The sequence below is a fragment of the Phyllopteryx taeniolatus genome, chromosome 5 (assembly GCF_024500385.1).
Source record: "Phyllopteryx taeniolatus isolate TA_2022b chromosome 5, UOR_Ptae_1.2, whole genome shotgun sequence".
Lineage (NCBI taxonomy): Eukaryota > Metazoa > Chordata > Actinopteri > Syngnathiformes > Syngnathidae > Phyllopteryx > Phyllopteryx taeniolatus.
The window spans coordinates 6,618,140-6,631,938 of NC_084506.1; the positions used below are offsets into that span (position 1 = coordinate 6,618,140).

The 13,799-nt window shown below is 45.1% G+C and overlaps 3 protein-coding genes and 1 non-coding gene across 8 annotated transcripts in view; 1 reads left to right on the forward strand and 3 right to left on the reverse strand.

Annotated features, from left to right (window-relative positions):
- Window positions 1–1,961, reverse strand: part of LOC133478179 (metabotropic glutamate receptor 8-like) — a 33,211-nt gene extending 31,250 nt beyond the window's left edge. The window contains exon 1 of one of the 2 annotated variants that reach the window (XM_061773920.1): window positions 1,470–1,961. The gene's annotated coding sequence lies outside the window, so the exon portion shown is untranslated. The remainder of the gene's footprint in view (window positions 1–1,469) is intronic. The other variant, XM_061773919.1, reaches the window with a different exon arrangement.
- Window positions 1,962–2,867: 906 nt separating this feature from the next.
- Window positions 2,868–10,394, reverse strand: LOC133478209 (bile acid-CoA:amino acid N-acyltransferase-like). 3 transcript variants are annotated; one of them, XM_061773988.1, is made up of 11 exons: window positions 10,225–10,394; window positions 8,718–8,951; window positions 8,474–8,573; window positions 7,777–7,964; window positions 7,505–7,674; window positions 6,685–6,801; window positions 6,481–6,563; window positions 6,311–6,404; window positions 5,956–6,036; window positions 5,737–5,878; window positions 2,868–4,564 (listed from the first exon to the last, which is right to left on the reverse strand). In XM_061773988.1, the coding sequence occupies exons 2-11, from the start codon at window positions 8,911–8,913 to the stop codon at window positions 4,464–4,466; spliced, it is 1,272 nt and encodes a 423-aa protein (XP_061629972.1). In that variant the 5' UTR covers window positions 8,914–8,951; window positions 10,225–10,394; the 3' UTR covers window positions 2,868–4,463. The 3 variants fall into 3 exon arrangements, with proteins under 3 accessions (XP_061629972.1, XP_061629971.1, XP_061629973.1); XM_061773987.1 differs by having other exon boundaries at window positions 6,685–6,804; window positions 10,225–10,391; XM_061773989.1 differs by lacking the exon at window positions 6,685–6,801 and having other exon boundaries at window positions 10,225–10,393.
- A 515-nt stretch (window positions 10,395–10,909) lies between these two features.
- On the reverse strand, window positions 10,910–13,278 carry kbtbd13b (kelch repeat and BTB domain containing 13b). 2 transcript variants are annotated; one of them, XM_061773986.1, is made up of 2 exons: window positions 11,843–13,278; window positions 10,910–11,743 (listed from the first exon to the last, which is right to left on the reverse strand). In XM_061773986.1, exons 1-2 carry the CDS (start codon window positions 13,203–13,205, stop codon window positions 11,670–11,672), a joined length of 1,437 nt encoding a protein of 478 aa, XP_061629970.1. In that variant the 5' UTR covers window positions 13,206–13,278; the 3' UTR covers window positions 10,910–11,669. The 2 variants fall into 2 exon arrangements, with proteins under 2 accessions (XP_061629970.1, XP_061629969.1); XM_061773985.1 differs by having other exon boundaries at window positions 10,910–13,278.
- Window positions 13,279–13,608: 330 nt separating this feature from the next.
- Window positions 13,609–13,682, forward strand: trnan-guu (transfer RNA asparagine (anticodon GUU)). The gene has a single exon. It is a non-coding gene; the product is annotated as a tRNA-Asn (tRNA).
- The last annotated feature ends 117 nt before the right edge of the window (window positions 13,683–13,799 follow it).

The window sequence follows — 13,799 nt, forward strand, 5'->3', positions numbered from 1 at the left end:
ACGGGGTGAACCCCAATGTACAAGCGCTGAGCCGGGGGGCAATAAGTATACCCACACCTGCTCGGCGCTGCTCACCATGGGCAACTCCAGAGTGGAAGAGAGTCCAACCCCTCTCGAGAGGACTGGTGCCAGAGCCCAAGCCGTGTGTGGAGATGAGTCCGACTATATCTAGTCGGAACTTCTCGACCTCGCACACCAGCTCGTGCTCCTTCCCTGCCAGAGAGGTGACGTTCCACGTCCCTAGAGCCAGCTTCTGTAGCCGGGGATCGGATCGCCGAGGTCCCCGCCTTCGGCCAACGCCCAGCTCGCATTGCACACGACCCCTATGGCCCCTCTAACAGGTGGTGAGCCCATGGGAATGGGGACCCACATTACCCTTTCGGGATGTGCCCGGACGGGCCCCACGGGTGAAGGCCCGGCCACCGGGCGCTCGCCTTCGAGCCCCACCTCCAGGCCTGGCTCCAGAAGGGGCCCCCGGTGACCCGCACCCGGGCAAGGGAAAACGTCATCCTGAATTGTGTGTCATCATAGGGGTTTTTGGAGCTGGGCTTTGTCTGGTCCCTCACCTCGGAGCTGTTTGCCATGGGTGACCCTGCCAGGGGCGTAAAGCCCCAGACAACTTAGGGATCCTAGGATCATTGGGACACACAAACCCCTCCACCACGTTAAGGTGACGGCTCAAGGAGGGGGATTTTACCGTAGACTTTCTTTAAAACTAAATTGTAAAATTTTACTGTAGTCCGTTTCAACCTACACAACTTTACGGTCATTTTATTCTAACCTGAGCAATTTTGGGCAGTATATTTATTGTGTGTGCTGATAGATAGATGGATGGATGGAGCGAGACAGAGCGAGAGAGATTCACACTTTTTGTTATCAGTTCATTATTTGTGTAAAGAACAAATGTGTTCATCCCAAAATAATTTCTGGTTTCAATCCACATTTTTATGTCCTGTTGATGCAATCATTCAAAATGGCCAAAATGCATCAAAATGTCATCCAACGGACTTAGCTATATTACTTTGAGAAAGTCGTTGAAAGAGTTCCACATTTTCAACAGGGTCACTTTTCAAAAGTCATCTTCCCAACACCGACTAGTGTTATTGTTCTTATGAAAACACTTTTTTTTTTTTCTTTTGAGAATGGCACAAATGCCATTAATGGCATGGCACCACGGTACCCTACTGGGAACTAGACTGAATGAATTTTGGAATGAATTTACTCCCACGTCTAAACACGCAACGATGCTCCCAAAAGTTCCACGGTAAAGTTCATGCAGAGGAACTGTTCCATAATGATGTTCCTAACTGCATTGGGACATTCAGACCAAGCCGAGGAGCCTTCTTCTTGTGCCTTCTTTCTGCAGCCTTACGTCACATGATCAAACCTTCACAGTCAACATTCACATCATTTGATGAATTTGCTCAATAAGATGCAAATTACCGGGAACGAATGGCACGTTCACGTACCTCTTGTCTTCCCCTGCGCGGGAGCAGCCGGAGTTCCTCACGCCGGTTTTTGTTTTTTTGTTTTTTTTTTCCCCCGCTATCTCCTTTTTTTTTTTTCCACTTGGAAAATGGAGATGACGTCACTGGATTTGGTTCGGACGCCTCATCGGACTCGAACTGCGTAATGGAAGAGAGAAGCCTCGTGCGTCCGTGTGGTGGGTGGGAGACAACACGCGTGCACGCGCACGTGCACAGGTGGCTTGAAGGGCCGCCCCGGACAAGGGCGCCCCCAGAGGAACAACACTGTAATTACACCTCGCGCGTAATTGCACTGTTGTTAACACGTGGAGTCACGATTGACTATTTTTCCTGCATAGTTATCTATTTATTGTTATAATTGCATAATTTTATGTTTTATAAAATGATCTACCGTTCTCAGAGTGCAAAATGCTTGTCCAGTGAAATATTACTACAATGTTTTTTTGTTAGACTACCCTGTAATTGGGTGGTTTATTTTATTTGAATGTAGAAGGCAAATAGTCCTCATGTCGTTAATTGTAATTAAGAATTGATTTATGAACTACATTAAAAATGATTAGAATATTACATATATTACAACATTTCGGATGTAAGCACACACATTTAACATTTTTTGTGAATTTAAAAATATCATACAAATGTTGACTACATTCGAGAATATTTTAAATATTCTATTACTATTACTATTTCAATTTTAGAATCATCCAATCAACAAAGGTTGAATATACAATCAACACTTTAAATTCTAGTAAATAGTTATTTATGAATAAAACTAAAAATGAGAATTTTATATTTCATCAAAATATTATTTTAGAATTATGTAAATAGTAAAAAAGAAAATATACATTCAACAGGGTAACACTAAGTAATTGGTTAATTTTAAAGTAAATACAATTTTGACAAAATACCTTAGAATTACATGAACAGAAAAATGAAAATGTTAAATAGTCAACATTTAAATTTTAGTACATTATGATTATACATCGAATTAATAATGAGAATGAAAACACGGATGAGCGGTAGAAAGTGCCTGGATGGAATATTTGCGTTTTTAAAAAAATAAATAAATAAATAAAAATTGTTTGAAAAACAATTTCAATTGGTATAGCTCAATTTGAAACATTCCGTTGAAAAACAGAATCTGAATAGTATAAACTATGAAATTGAGTTTCATACTTTGGAACCGAAGTGAATTTCACTAAACTTGAAAGTGACTGAAAGACTATTTTATCAGCAATGAAAATTCAAATCTATATATTTTCCACACTCGGTTTGGTCATTTCAGATTCAGTTCGACAAATTTCATTTCAAATTAAAACAATTTATTAATTAAAAACATTTTTTTAAGTTAATAAACCAAACATGGAAATATAAACAAAATTATCATTAAAAGCAACTTTATAGAAAATGTAATCAAAATGGCAGACCTGACAGTGCATACAAATGTTAAGCCTAATAGCCTGATTCCTCTTTATACACTAATAATGTGATCTTGATGAAAATGAGGGAAGGTGAAGAAAACATTGCGGGGCTGACGATTGAACCTTGATGCACTCCAAATGCAATTCTCAAGAATTTACTGTATATACAAAGTGTATATATGCTTTGCGCACTTTCACACTATATAATCTATTGCATACAGTTATGCTACGTTCCCAGCGGACGCGTTTTGGACGTTTGGCGCGGCATGATAACATAGAAAGTCAATGCAGTTCATGCAGAGAGATGCAAATACGTGCGGGGCGGTGCGTAATGAAGACGTTTTGCTTGCGATAAGGCGAGGCACTTACGGTACATGCCGACTTGTCAAGAAAAGAAGAAGCAGAACCTTCAGCCACTCAACTCTGGAACTCTTTGCCACCAGACCTCCGCAATCTAGTCTCTTTCATCACTTTCAATCTGAGCTCAAAACCCACAGCCCTGTATTTTTATTTATTTTCTCTGCATAATTCTGGTTTTACTGTTGTGTTATTGATGTACAGTGTCCTTGAGGGTCTCGAAAGGTGCATACAAATTAAATGGATGAATGGGTGGAATTTTTTCACTTTCTTCATGTTTTGTGTTGTTCTTTCTTCATTGCCATTTTTTTCAATTTCTTCATTTTTTTAAACGTTTTTTTTCTCGGAATTAATGGTCGACATCCATCCATTTTCTGAGCCGTTTCTCCTCACAAGGGTCGCAGGAGTGCTGGAGCCTATCCCAGCTATCATCGGGCAGGAGGCTCGATACACCCTGAAGTGGTTGCCAGCCAATCGCAGAGACATATAAACAAACAACCATCCGCACTCACATTCACACCTACGGGCAATTTAAAGTCTTCAATTAACCTAGCATGCATGGTTTTGGGATGTGGGAGGAAACCAGAGTGCCCATAGAAAACCCACGCAGCCACGGGGAGAACATGCATTCAACCCCGGTCTTCAGAACTGTGAGGCAGACGCTTTAACCGGTCGACCAGCGTGTCGCCTGTATAATTATTATTATTATTATTATAAGAAGTCAAGGTAAAGTGGATTTATTATTATTATTATTCACATAACAGGAACCTGTTTGTTAAAGTTAAGGAGTTTTGTGATTTCCGACTGGCTGTGAAGGACTCGTGACGTGACACTGTTTGGGTGCGTGTTGGTCGCGTGGTGCAGAAAGAACTGTATTTGATTTGAAAAGTTTTTTTGGGGGGGTTATAATTTTGTGTTATTTCCTTATAAAACACAAAAAAGAGAATATTTTGTTCATAACGTTCGGTGTGCTCTTCTTTGCTTTAAAATTGCCAGTCTCCCCTATGGCCATCCACCCCGAGCAGCGAACGCTGACCTCTGCTGGTCAGAGTTAGACACTGCATCTCTCGCCCCCATAACACGTATTGGTCAGTGTGCGGGGGTTTTGGGTAAACCAGAGCAGTCCACCTGCGATCGGTTCTACGCCCCGGGTCCACTCTGACTTGTTGTTTCTCTGGGGGCCACCGGTGTTGTGTCTTCAGGTGTACAAATGGTGACGCAGGAAGTCCAAGGTCTTCTTCCAAGCGTCTTCCTGAGCAAGCGAATGTGCCGCACTCTCGCCTCCCCACAGAGCTGTAACTGCAAACACACGGCACGACTCCACTATTACCGTGAACAGATGAAATATTCTCACACATACCAGAATGAGACCTCCCCAAAGGACTGTCGCGTATTCCTCGTGGGTTGTCAGACTACTTTTTGATTCATTGAGGATAACAAAGAGAGCGACGATACTGCTACTGATTCAGGAGATCAGGACATGGACAAAGACATGGAGCACCACATGGACCAGGATCATGAACCAGGACTAGGACATTAACCAAGACATGGTCAACTACCAGGACCTGAAGCAAGACATGGACCAGAACATGGATCACGGACATGGACAAGGACTAGGCCATGTACCATGACTTGGACCAGGACATAAACCAAGATACAAGTGTTTCAGGAACCGAGACATTGACCAAAGACATGCACCAGACCATGAATTAGGACATAAACCAAGACATGGTCTACTACCAGGACCTGAAGCAAGACATGGATCAGAACATGGATCACGGATATGGACCAGGACATAATCCAAGACAAACACCAGGATCAGGACATGAACAAAAGACATGGAACAGGACAATGTCATCAACCAGGATATGGACCAAACATGGACAAGGACTGGGACATGTACAGAGGACACGGACCAAAACATAATCCAAGCCATGGACCAGGACTAGAACATGAAGAAAAGACATGGACAAGGACAAGGACATAGACTAGGAAAGGAATTAGAACATGAACCAAGACATGAACCAGACCATGAACTAGGACATGAACTAAGATATGGACGAGGACCATGACATGAACCAGGACAAGGAGGAGGACATGGACCAGGACTGGCAAATGTACCACGAGACGTACAAAAGACATGGATCAGGACAAAGACATAAACAAAAGATATGGACCAAGACAAGGACATTGACCAGGACATGAAACAAGACATGTACCAGGATTGGCATATGGATCAGGACGTGTACAGAAGACACGGACCTGGACATAATTCACAAAACGGACCAAGACCATTACATGAAGAAAAGACATGGACCAAGACAAAAATAAGGAGGTAAACCAAGGCACGGATCAGGACATGAAACAAGACATGGACATGAACAAAGACATGGACACAAGAGATGGACAAGAATCAGGACACAACCCCTTGTGATTGTGTAAAATGTTGTTTTGGTGGAGCGTTAACTTACGCTTCTGCCGACTTCCTATGGATCTGAATGAGCTGACTCTGGTGTGTGGTGAGTACGGAGGCTCCAACAAGTGTCCGGCATTAGGGTAAGACAGGACTGTCAGCAGGTAGACGTTTCCTGCACGCTCCATCATCTCCTTCATCTAGAACACAAACAAGTTGTTTTTCCATGTTAACGAGCACCCAATTTTCAATCCGTCATTCAACTTGCGCTCCTTACGTCTTCAGCTGACTCCGAGGCAGGCCAGTTCTGGTCATCCTCGCCCACAACCACCAAGAGAGGGCACTGCACACATCCCACCTGACAAACATAAAATACTGTATTCACAATCAACCAATTGCCACAGAGGTACAACCACCATATTGATCAGAATGAGGACTAGCAAACAGAATCAGGACCAAGATATAGAGAGGACATGGAACAGAACCAGGACTTGGATGGGCACGGGCCAGACCCAGATCAGGGCAAAGACATGGAAAACAACCACAATCAGGATCAGTACCAAGAATCAGGACCCGGGCATTGCCCTTTGCTTGATCCAGGACATGGATCAAAACCAGAACCAAGAGCTCACGTCAACTTTGAAGGCAGGATCAGTCGGGATTGGCAGCAGCAAGTTTCTCATGATGGCCTGGTTCTCGTCGTTCAGTTGAGTCTTGTGCGCGTTCCTGATTGGATGACAAACATTATGAGTCAAGTCTCATCTTCCCAACAAAATGGCGGATGAGTGATAGTGATTGTTACCGATCAAAGTAAGATAAAATGTCCGCCACAGTTCCATCCACGGGTTGGACGTGACTTCCACTGATGCACACAGCACACCTGGGCTGGAACACACACGCGCACACGCACAAACATGCACACACACACACGCACACAAACACACGCACACACAGATTGAGACTAAAGGTCACAGTGTGTTCTCGTGTTATGTGAGCCGCACGCGACCTTGACGACGTGTGAGTAGGCGGCCATCTTGAGCGTGACACTGACTCCGAAGGAGAGCCCCAACAGGGCCACGCGCTCGGCCAGCACCCCAGGGTGCTGCTGCAGGAACGTGAAGGCCTTCTGTGTGCATCGGGTGTGACATCATCAGTTACGGTGGCAACACAAAAATGGACAACAGAGCAGCTAACCTATTACGCTAAGCCACACCGCGGAAACGTGGACCGGCCAATCGCAGCGCGGTGCAGAACAGCGTCGAGGAATTCACAGTGGCTGTACGCATCGTCATTTCAGTACGTTCATGAGCGACTTAAACTAATGCTATGCTGTTGTTAGCTCGTTAGCAAAAATGCTAATGTTCCGCTGCTAATGTGAGGCATAGAGCCAAGACATGGACCAGAATCAGGACTAGGACATGGAACAGAACTTGGACACAGATGGACCAGGATCATAATTATGACAAGAAACAGGACCATGTCCAGGACATAGACCATAATCAGAACCAGGACCTGGATCAAGACATTTGCCGAACAGGTTGGTGTTGTTAGCTCATTCATCAAAATGCTAATGCTAGGCTACTAATGTAAGACCTTTTGTAGTCCGCGACATGGAACAGATCCTTGTCATGGCTGGACCAGGTGTGAGACCAGTTCAAGGGCTGGACCAGAACCAGGGCTAAGACATTTGTGAAAGGACTCACTGTTGTTACCTCGTTCCTCATAATGCTAACAACATGTTACCAATGTGAGGCCTATGTCCAGGACATGAATCAGGACCAGCACCAGGACACAGACTCAGGACCAGGACATGGAACAGACTTCACCTCAAAGTAGGTGTTATCCACCATCTTGCCGGTCTCCACGGTGATCTTGGGCGTCATGTAGTCCAGAGCCAGCGCGGCAAAACCATGCGAGGCAAACAGCGCTGCCCGGTACTCCACCAGCTGGCCTCCACCACCCCACAGGTCCAGGATAGCAGGGAACGGTCCAGGACCTGGAGATTGTTTTTGGATTATGGAAGGACCCTCGCGTCTATTGTTCCCAAACATTCCGAAATGGTCTAGAGTATTAAGGATTTGGACTGTGGTGCTACAACCTGAGGGCAGGAAGAGGGTCGCCGACAGTCCGCAGTCCGTGATGGGGGTCCTGAGTATGCCAGGCGCCATGTACCAGCGCTCTACCAGCTGGGACGCCTGCGGAACCTGATCCGTGAAGTCGGTAATGTGGTCCTGATAGACCGAGATGGTGAACTCCATGGGGGTCTGCACATTCATCTTCCTCATCCTGGTGATGCCACATGTGATTAGCTTCTTTCACACGGTCACATCTTACATCTTTACACATCTGTGTAAAAGAAATGGAGGCACCAAGGCCAACTGCCAATTTCCTACCTTTGGAATATGGCGCCAGAGCTGTATATAATGTCACTTATATAGCCCTTTTTTGAAGGAGCTCAAAGCGCTTTACAGTTGCACACACATTCTTTGACTCCACAATCACAACTTGGTGGTGGTAAGCTACTTGTGTAGCCACAGCTGCCCTGCAGGGGGCAGTCTGACAGAAGCGTGGCTGCCATTCTGCGCCCACAGCCCCTCCGACCACCACTGAATATCCAACCACGTTCATTCATGGGCAATGTGTCTTGCCCAGGGACACAACAACGACTTACGCTTGGGCACTGGTTGCAGGGTGTAAATTTACCCTCTGCACTACATCGCCTCTGTGACGCAGGAATTTTGCGGGATCTCTGCATGGAAGTGGCCTTAAATGTGGTCTAGTAGGTGATGGTCTACCTGAGTCCAGGTTTGCTGCCTGGAACTGGTCTGATGCTCCACAGAAGACCCATCTGCTCCACCCCGGAGTACGTCCCGCCCAGACTGGGATCCTCGGATACTGCAAAGCAAAGACGCAGGCTGTAACGTTCCGATAACAATCCTGCAACGGTTTGTACTGTAATGGTACTTTACGTTCCCGTAAACATTCCCAGAACTTTCCAGTACCGTTTCCGTAATGGTCCAGAGAAGGCACGCGACGTACCGTTGAGGGAGCCTGCAGCGTCCGTCAGGTAGTGAGCGAAGGCCTCCCATCCGTGTCCATTCTCGCATTGGTGGAAGGCGCGGAGGGTGAGCCGGGCCCCAGGGGGCGCACTCTTCACCAGGATGGCCAACTTCTCGTCCACCAGGCCTCTGGACGGACTAACCGACAGTTTGACGGCAAGCTGCCGACTCGCCATGATGACCTTCCACAGGAGGTCACACGATTGGGAAGCTTCTGGAATTTGTGGAGAAGGTAATATGGTAATAGGATGAAAATAAAGTCTTATTTTGAGAGGGAAAGGTCGTAAATTACAAGATTAAAATCCGAGCCATGTTTAGAAAAGAAAATCAGTCTGCGTGTGCGTCCAGTTACTTTGCGTGTATTTTATGACTAGATTGTATAGTCTGTTAAACTTTGATGGAGTCTTTCATTGTCCTTAGCTAACCTTGCATTTGCACAAATGCGAAAAGCGCTCTGTAGGCAAAGGTCACTGATTAACATGAGTAAACATTGACAAAAGTTATTATTTAGCGGGGAAAAAAAATTGACAAAATGAGTCTTGCCTGTTTTGCTGACTTCAAGTTTATGTTTACAGGCAGACCGAAGTCCAGTTTTATTGTGAAGGGTCAGAGTCCCCGAGGGCGAGCGTGGTCACGTGATTTGTTTACTTCATTTGGTTGGTTTGGTGTCCTGAGAGTCCTGGTTATATATCATGCATTCATTTAATCATATTTTATCCAAAATAGTCTTAAATAAAATAAATGTGTTTTTTTTAATTTAATTAAATAATTGGTTAAATATTTTTTTTGTAAATAATACAATTAAAAATATTAGGCAAATGAGTATTGCATGAAATAAATGGTTAATTAATATTGAATATTTCAATTACAAATATATGACTTATTGCTGGATGAAATGGCTGGGGAGAGGGAATTTGGGCTTCCCTGCTTCGGCCCCTGCGACCACATAAGCAGAAGAAAATGCATGGCTGGGTGACTTATTGAATGATGGAAGCAAACTATTTTACGTCAAATGCACGATTTTAGTTTTTCTCAATTAAAAAAATAAATCAATTACAATGTAATGACTTTATAAGAATACAAATCGTTTATTATTATCGTTTCAGTAAAAAAAAAATATTTTACAAAACTATTTTTAAAACATTTTTATTAAATCATTGGTTAATGTAAAACAATTAAAGTAAAAATGCATAAATTATTGCATGATTATAACAAATTATTTTTATGAAATTTTTAAATATTACTTTTTTAAATAATTGGTGAATGAATTACGATTATATTACTTCAAAATAATAAATTATAATTATTATCAGAACATACTGTTTTCTTTTTTTACTTTATCAACGAATGTGCTAGTCCAATTGTCCGTTCGAAAAATTAAACTTTGCCCTTGAGCAAAAAAGTTATCCCAGCCTGACCTCAAAAGTTTGTTTTGACGCTTACTTCCGCCCCAAAGTGTGGCGAGTGCATCACATGAGCAAGCTTACCGGAAGCACAATGAGCTGTTTAGTGGGCTGTTTCTTCTTCTTTTTTTCCGGTGCGAAACAACCTCCAAGCCGGCAAACAAGACACGTTATGAACTTTTGCGGAGCCGCCACGGGTGTGGAGCTGCACGTCGAGTCCGGTCTCCTCCTCCCACGGAAACGAGCACAAAATGTCGCCGTAAATCTACGTGAACACAAGATGGCGGCAGAGAAACGTAATTTGGGCTCCAAAATGGAAGTTGTGCAAATTCCCAGTAGCCTTGAATGAAGCATTACAACCAGACAAACAGATTAAATAAGCAAATTATTAATTACTATAATTAATAATAATTATTCAAACAAATACATTATTAATCCCACTGTTTTTGGCCGCACTTTGATGTTGTTGCACCATACATTACCAGCCCAAACTGTTTCCTGGAAAAGTATTTTCTAGTTAGCATAACTAACATCTAAACAGCCATCCGTCCATCATTTTCCGCAGCGCTTCTCCTCACGCAGGTCACGGTGGTCACGGTGGTCAGCTGACTTTGGGTAAGAGGCGGTGGACGCCATGAAATGGTTGCCACCCACAGCCAATCGCATTGAACTTTTCCAGAAATAATAAATGTGTTGTCTTATATCAAAATCAGAATCATCTTTATTTTGCCAAGTATGTCAAAAACACACAAGGAATTTGTCTCCGGCAGTTGGAGCCGCTCTAGTGCGACAACAGACAGTGAAATTGACAGAGAATACTATTGAGACATAAAGACATTGAGAAAAACAGTCACTTAGCAATAAAAGGTTGCTAGTAATCTGGTAATGCCGGTACAATTATTATTATTATTTATTTTTTTGACAATTGTGCAAAAAGATTCAGCGTTCTCTAGCAATGAGAGCAGTTTGAATGACTAATATAGCAATAGTCTTGAAAAAAAGACAGGATTATTATTCTATCTGTCACCACACTCACAGTAGTAAGACTACAACTTTATTACTACAACTTATACAAATTCTTTCACACAGAAAAATAATTGTACTCAAAATAATAAGATTTTTTTCAAACAAGAACTTTATTCTTGTTAAATGTTTCGCTCTGAAAAAAATCCTACAAAATCTTAACTTTTTATGTAGAAGAAAAGTGACACCTGTTACCAAGCTGTAACACACACACACACACACACACACACGTACCACATTCTCAGACAGGTGGCCAATCCAGGGTGTAGTCTACGTTTTGCCCAAAGTCAGCAGGGATAGCCGTGCCAGATATAAAAATGGATCGACTAAGGACTGGGGAAGTCATCTGACGGCTTGTTTTGTATCGCATACAGATTGTCCCTGTGGTCCAGCATGCACTGGTGTTGGATCATACGGGTGACTAGTCCAGTTGATCATTTGTCTGAAGTGTTTGAACCGTTGGTAGAAGAACATCCGGACCGATGCCCTCCGGAGGAAGCCTTTCATCAAGCGTCATGTGTCCGGGTCTTCCCAAAGATGATGTACAGCAGAATACGAGAGCAGGAATGTCTGTGTTTCCCTGGACACAAATATATAAATGGTCAATCATTTGTCGAAGGTATTTGGACCATTGGTAGCCTGAGCAAGAACGTCCACACTGATCCACTCCGGGGGAAACCTTTCATCTGGCGTCGCGGTTTCCAGGTCTTCCCGTGGACAACATACTCCAGCGTGGCGCTCCTGTTGAGCGTGAAGACAGAGTCGCATCGGACCACGGCAGTGAAGAGCGAACCCTTGCTGTTGGCGAAGTGTCCCGGCAGAGAGGTCCACTGGCCCGTGCTCAGGTTGTAACAGTCCATCACGCACCTCAGGAAGTCGTCCGACGGCCCGTTGCGCATCACGTACAGATCGTCCCTGTGGCCCACCATGCAGTGGCCGTAGCTCTGGCGTCGGATGAGGCTGGTGACCAGACGCCACTCGTCCGTACTCGGAACATACTCGTGGATCTCAGTGGTCTCCATGGGCCGCCACAAGCACACAAAAATTCTCCTCGTGACTTTGGTGCACGCCGCCCCCGCCGCTGGCCGAGGCAAGTGGGCAGCGAACCTCCATCTGCCGGTCTGGACATCCAGTATTTCCACAGACGACATCACGATCCGCTCATACTCTCCTCCAATGGCGTAGAGGTGGCCATTTTGGCCGATGAGGCTGAGGTTGAAGCGTGGCTGGCCGGGACCGGCCAGCTCGGTCCAGATGTTCTGTTCAACGTCGTAGCAGAAGCATGTGTCGACGACGTCTTTGTGGAGGCCGCGGACACCGCCGACGACATAGAGCTTGTTGTCCAGGACGGTCACGCCCGCCATGGAGGTGCTGGCCTCCGGAGGGAGATCGGTCAGCGTTTTCCATGTATTCCCGGTTTCATCCAGGTAGCAGACGGTCCTGGAGGCGGCGTGGATGCTTTCACTCGTGCCGCAGGTGACATGGGCACCGACGGCCACGAAAGCGCTTGGGGTCAGCGACTCCACGAAAGAAATCAGTTCCGATGGCAAAGTCTGCCTTACTTCCACCTCTATGTCGGCGTACATATTACGGATGTACAGCGCAGCGGCGTGGTATAGCTCCAGGAGGCCAAATGTGGCGGCGGTGTGGAACATGAGCAAGCAGTTGTCGGAGTCCACGAGGTCCACCAGGTGCCTGGTGAGTGGTGACGCCTGCAGGAAAGCCGCGCATTGGATGGCCTCCACGATGTCGTCGGCATCCAAACCAAGCGCCTCGCCTCGCATGACCGCCAAAGTGATGAAGAAGCCACGAGCATGCAAGCACTGGAGGTGGATCTCCTCCTGGCGACACTCCCTCATCCCTGAGCGGTAAAGGGCGCCAAAGTAGTCACAGCTCTGGACCAGCAGCGTTTTCTCCTCTGAGAAGCGAGTATCCTCCACCACCACCGTCAGCCTGGCAGTGGCGGGACTACCAGGCCGACAATCACCACCCAAGTCGACATCGCGGTGGTTGTCTTCAGATTCGCTGCCGTGTGACGACATTAAGACGCTCGCTCAAAAATCTTCAGTGGCTGGAAGGTTTCCTGACGTGCTGTCAAGAAGCTGCTTCACTCTGACGGGGAGTCCATTTGAAAATAGAGCGGCTAAACATAGACGACAACAACTGAGTGGAGTCACGTTCGCAATGCAGACGGGTCACATTGTCCCCCCTCTGACCAACTCGACTCCAGGAGTGGCCAAACTTTTGTGTTGAAAGGCCACATTGGATTTGTCAAATGAACAGATGGCTCAGGTCGTTTGTCGATGAGGTTTTAAAAAAAAAAAGTTGAAATGTGTATGTAAAAGCATTTGATTATTTATAATCAATTTAATTATAGAAAACGAACCCAATTTTAAATGCTGTTGCCAGTTTTAATCATCACCTGTGTGATTTGGAGTACAATATGTCTCTGTGGCGCAATCGGTTAGCGCGTTCGGCTGTTAACCGAAAGGTTGGTGGTTCGAGCCCACCCAGGGACGAGTTCCTTTTCTAAATTTTCAAAGAAGAAATTGACATTACCACATCAAATTAAATTGGCCACCTCACGCAAATGGTCATTTCGACGTGTTGATTTTGGCCGATCAGAGGTTGGCCTC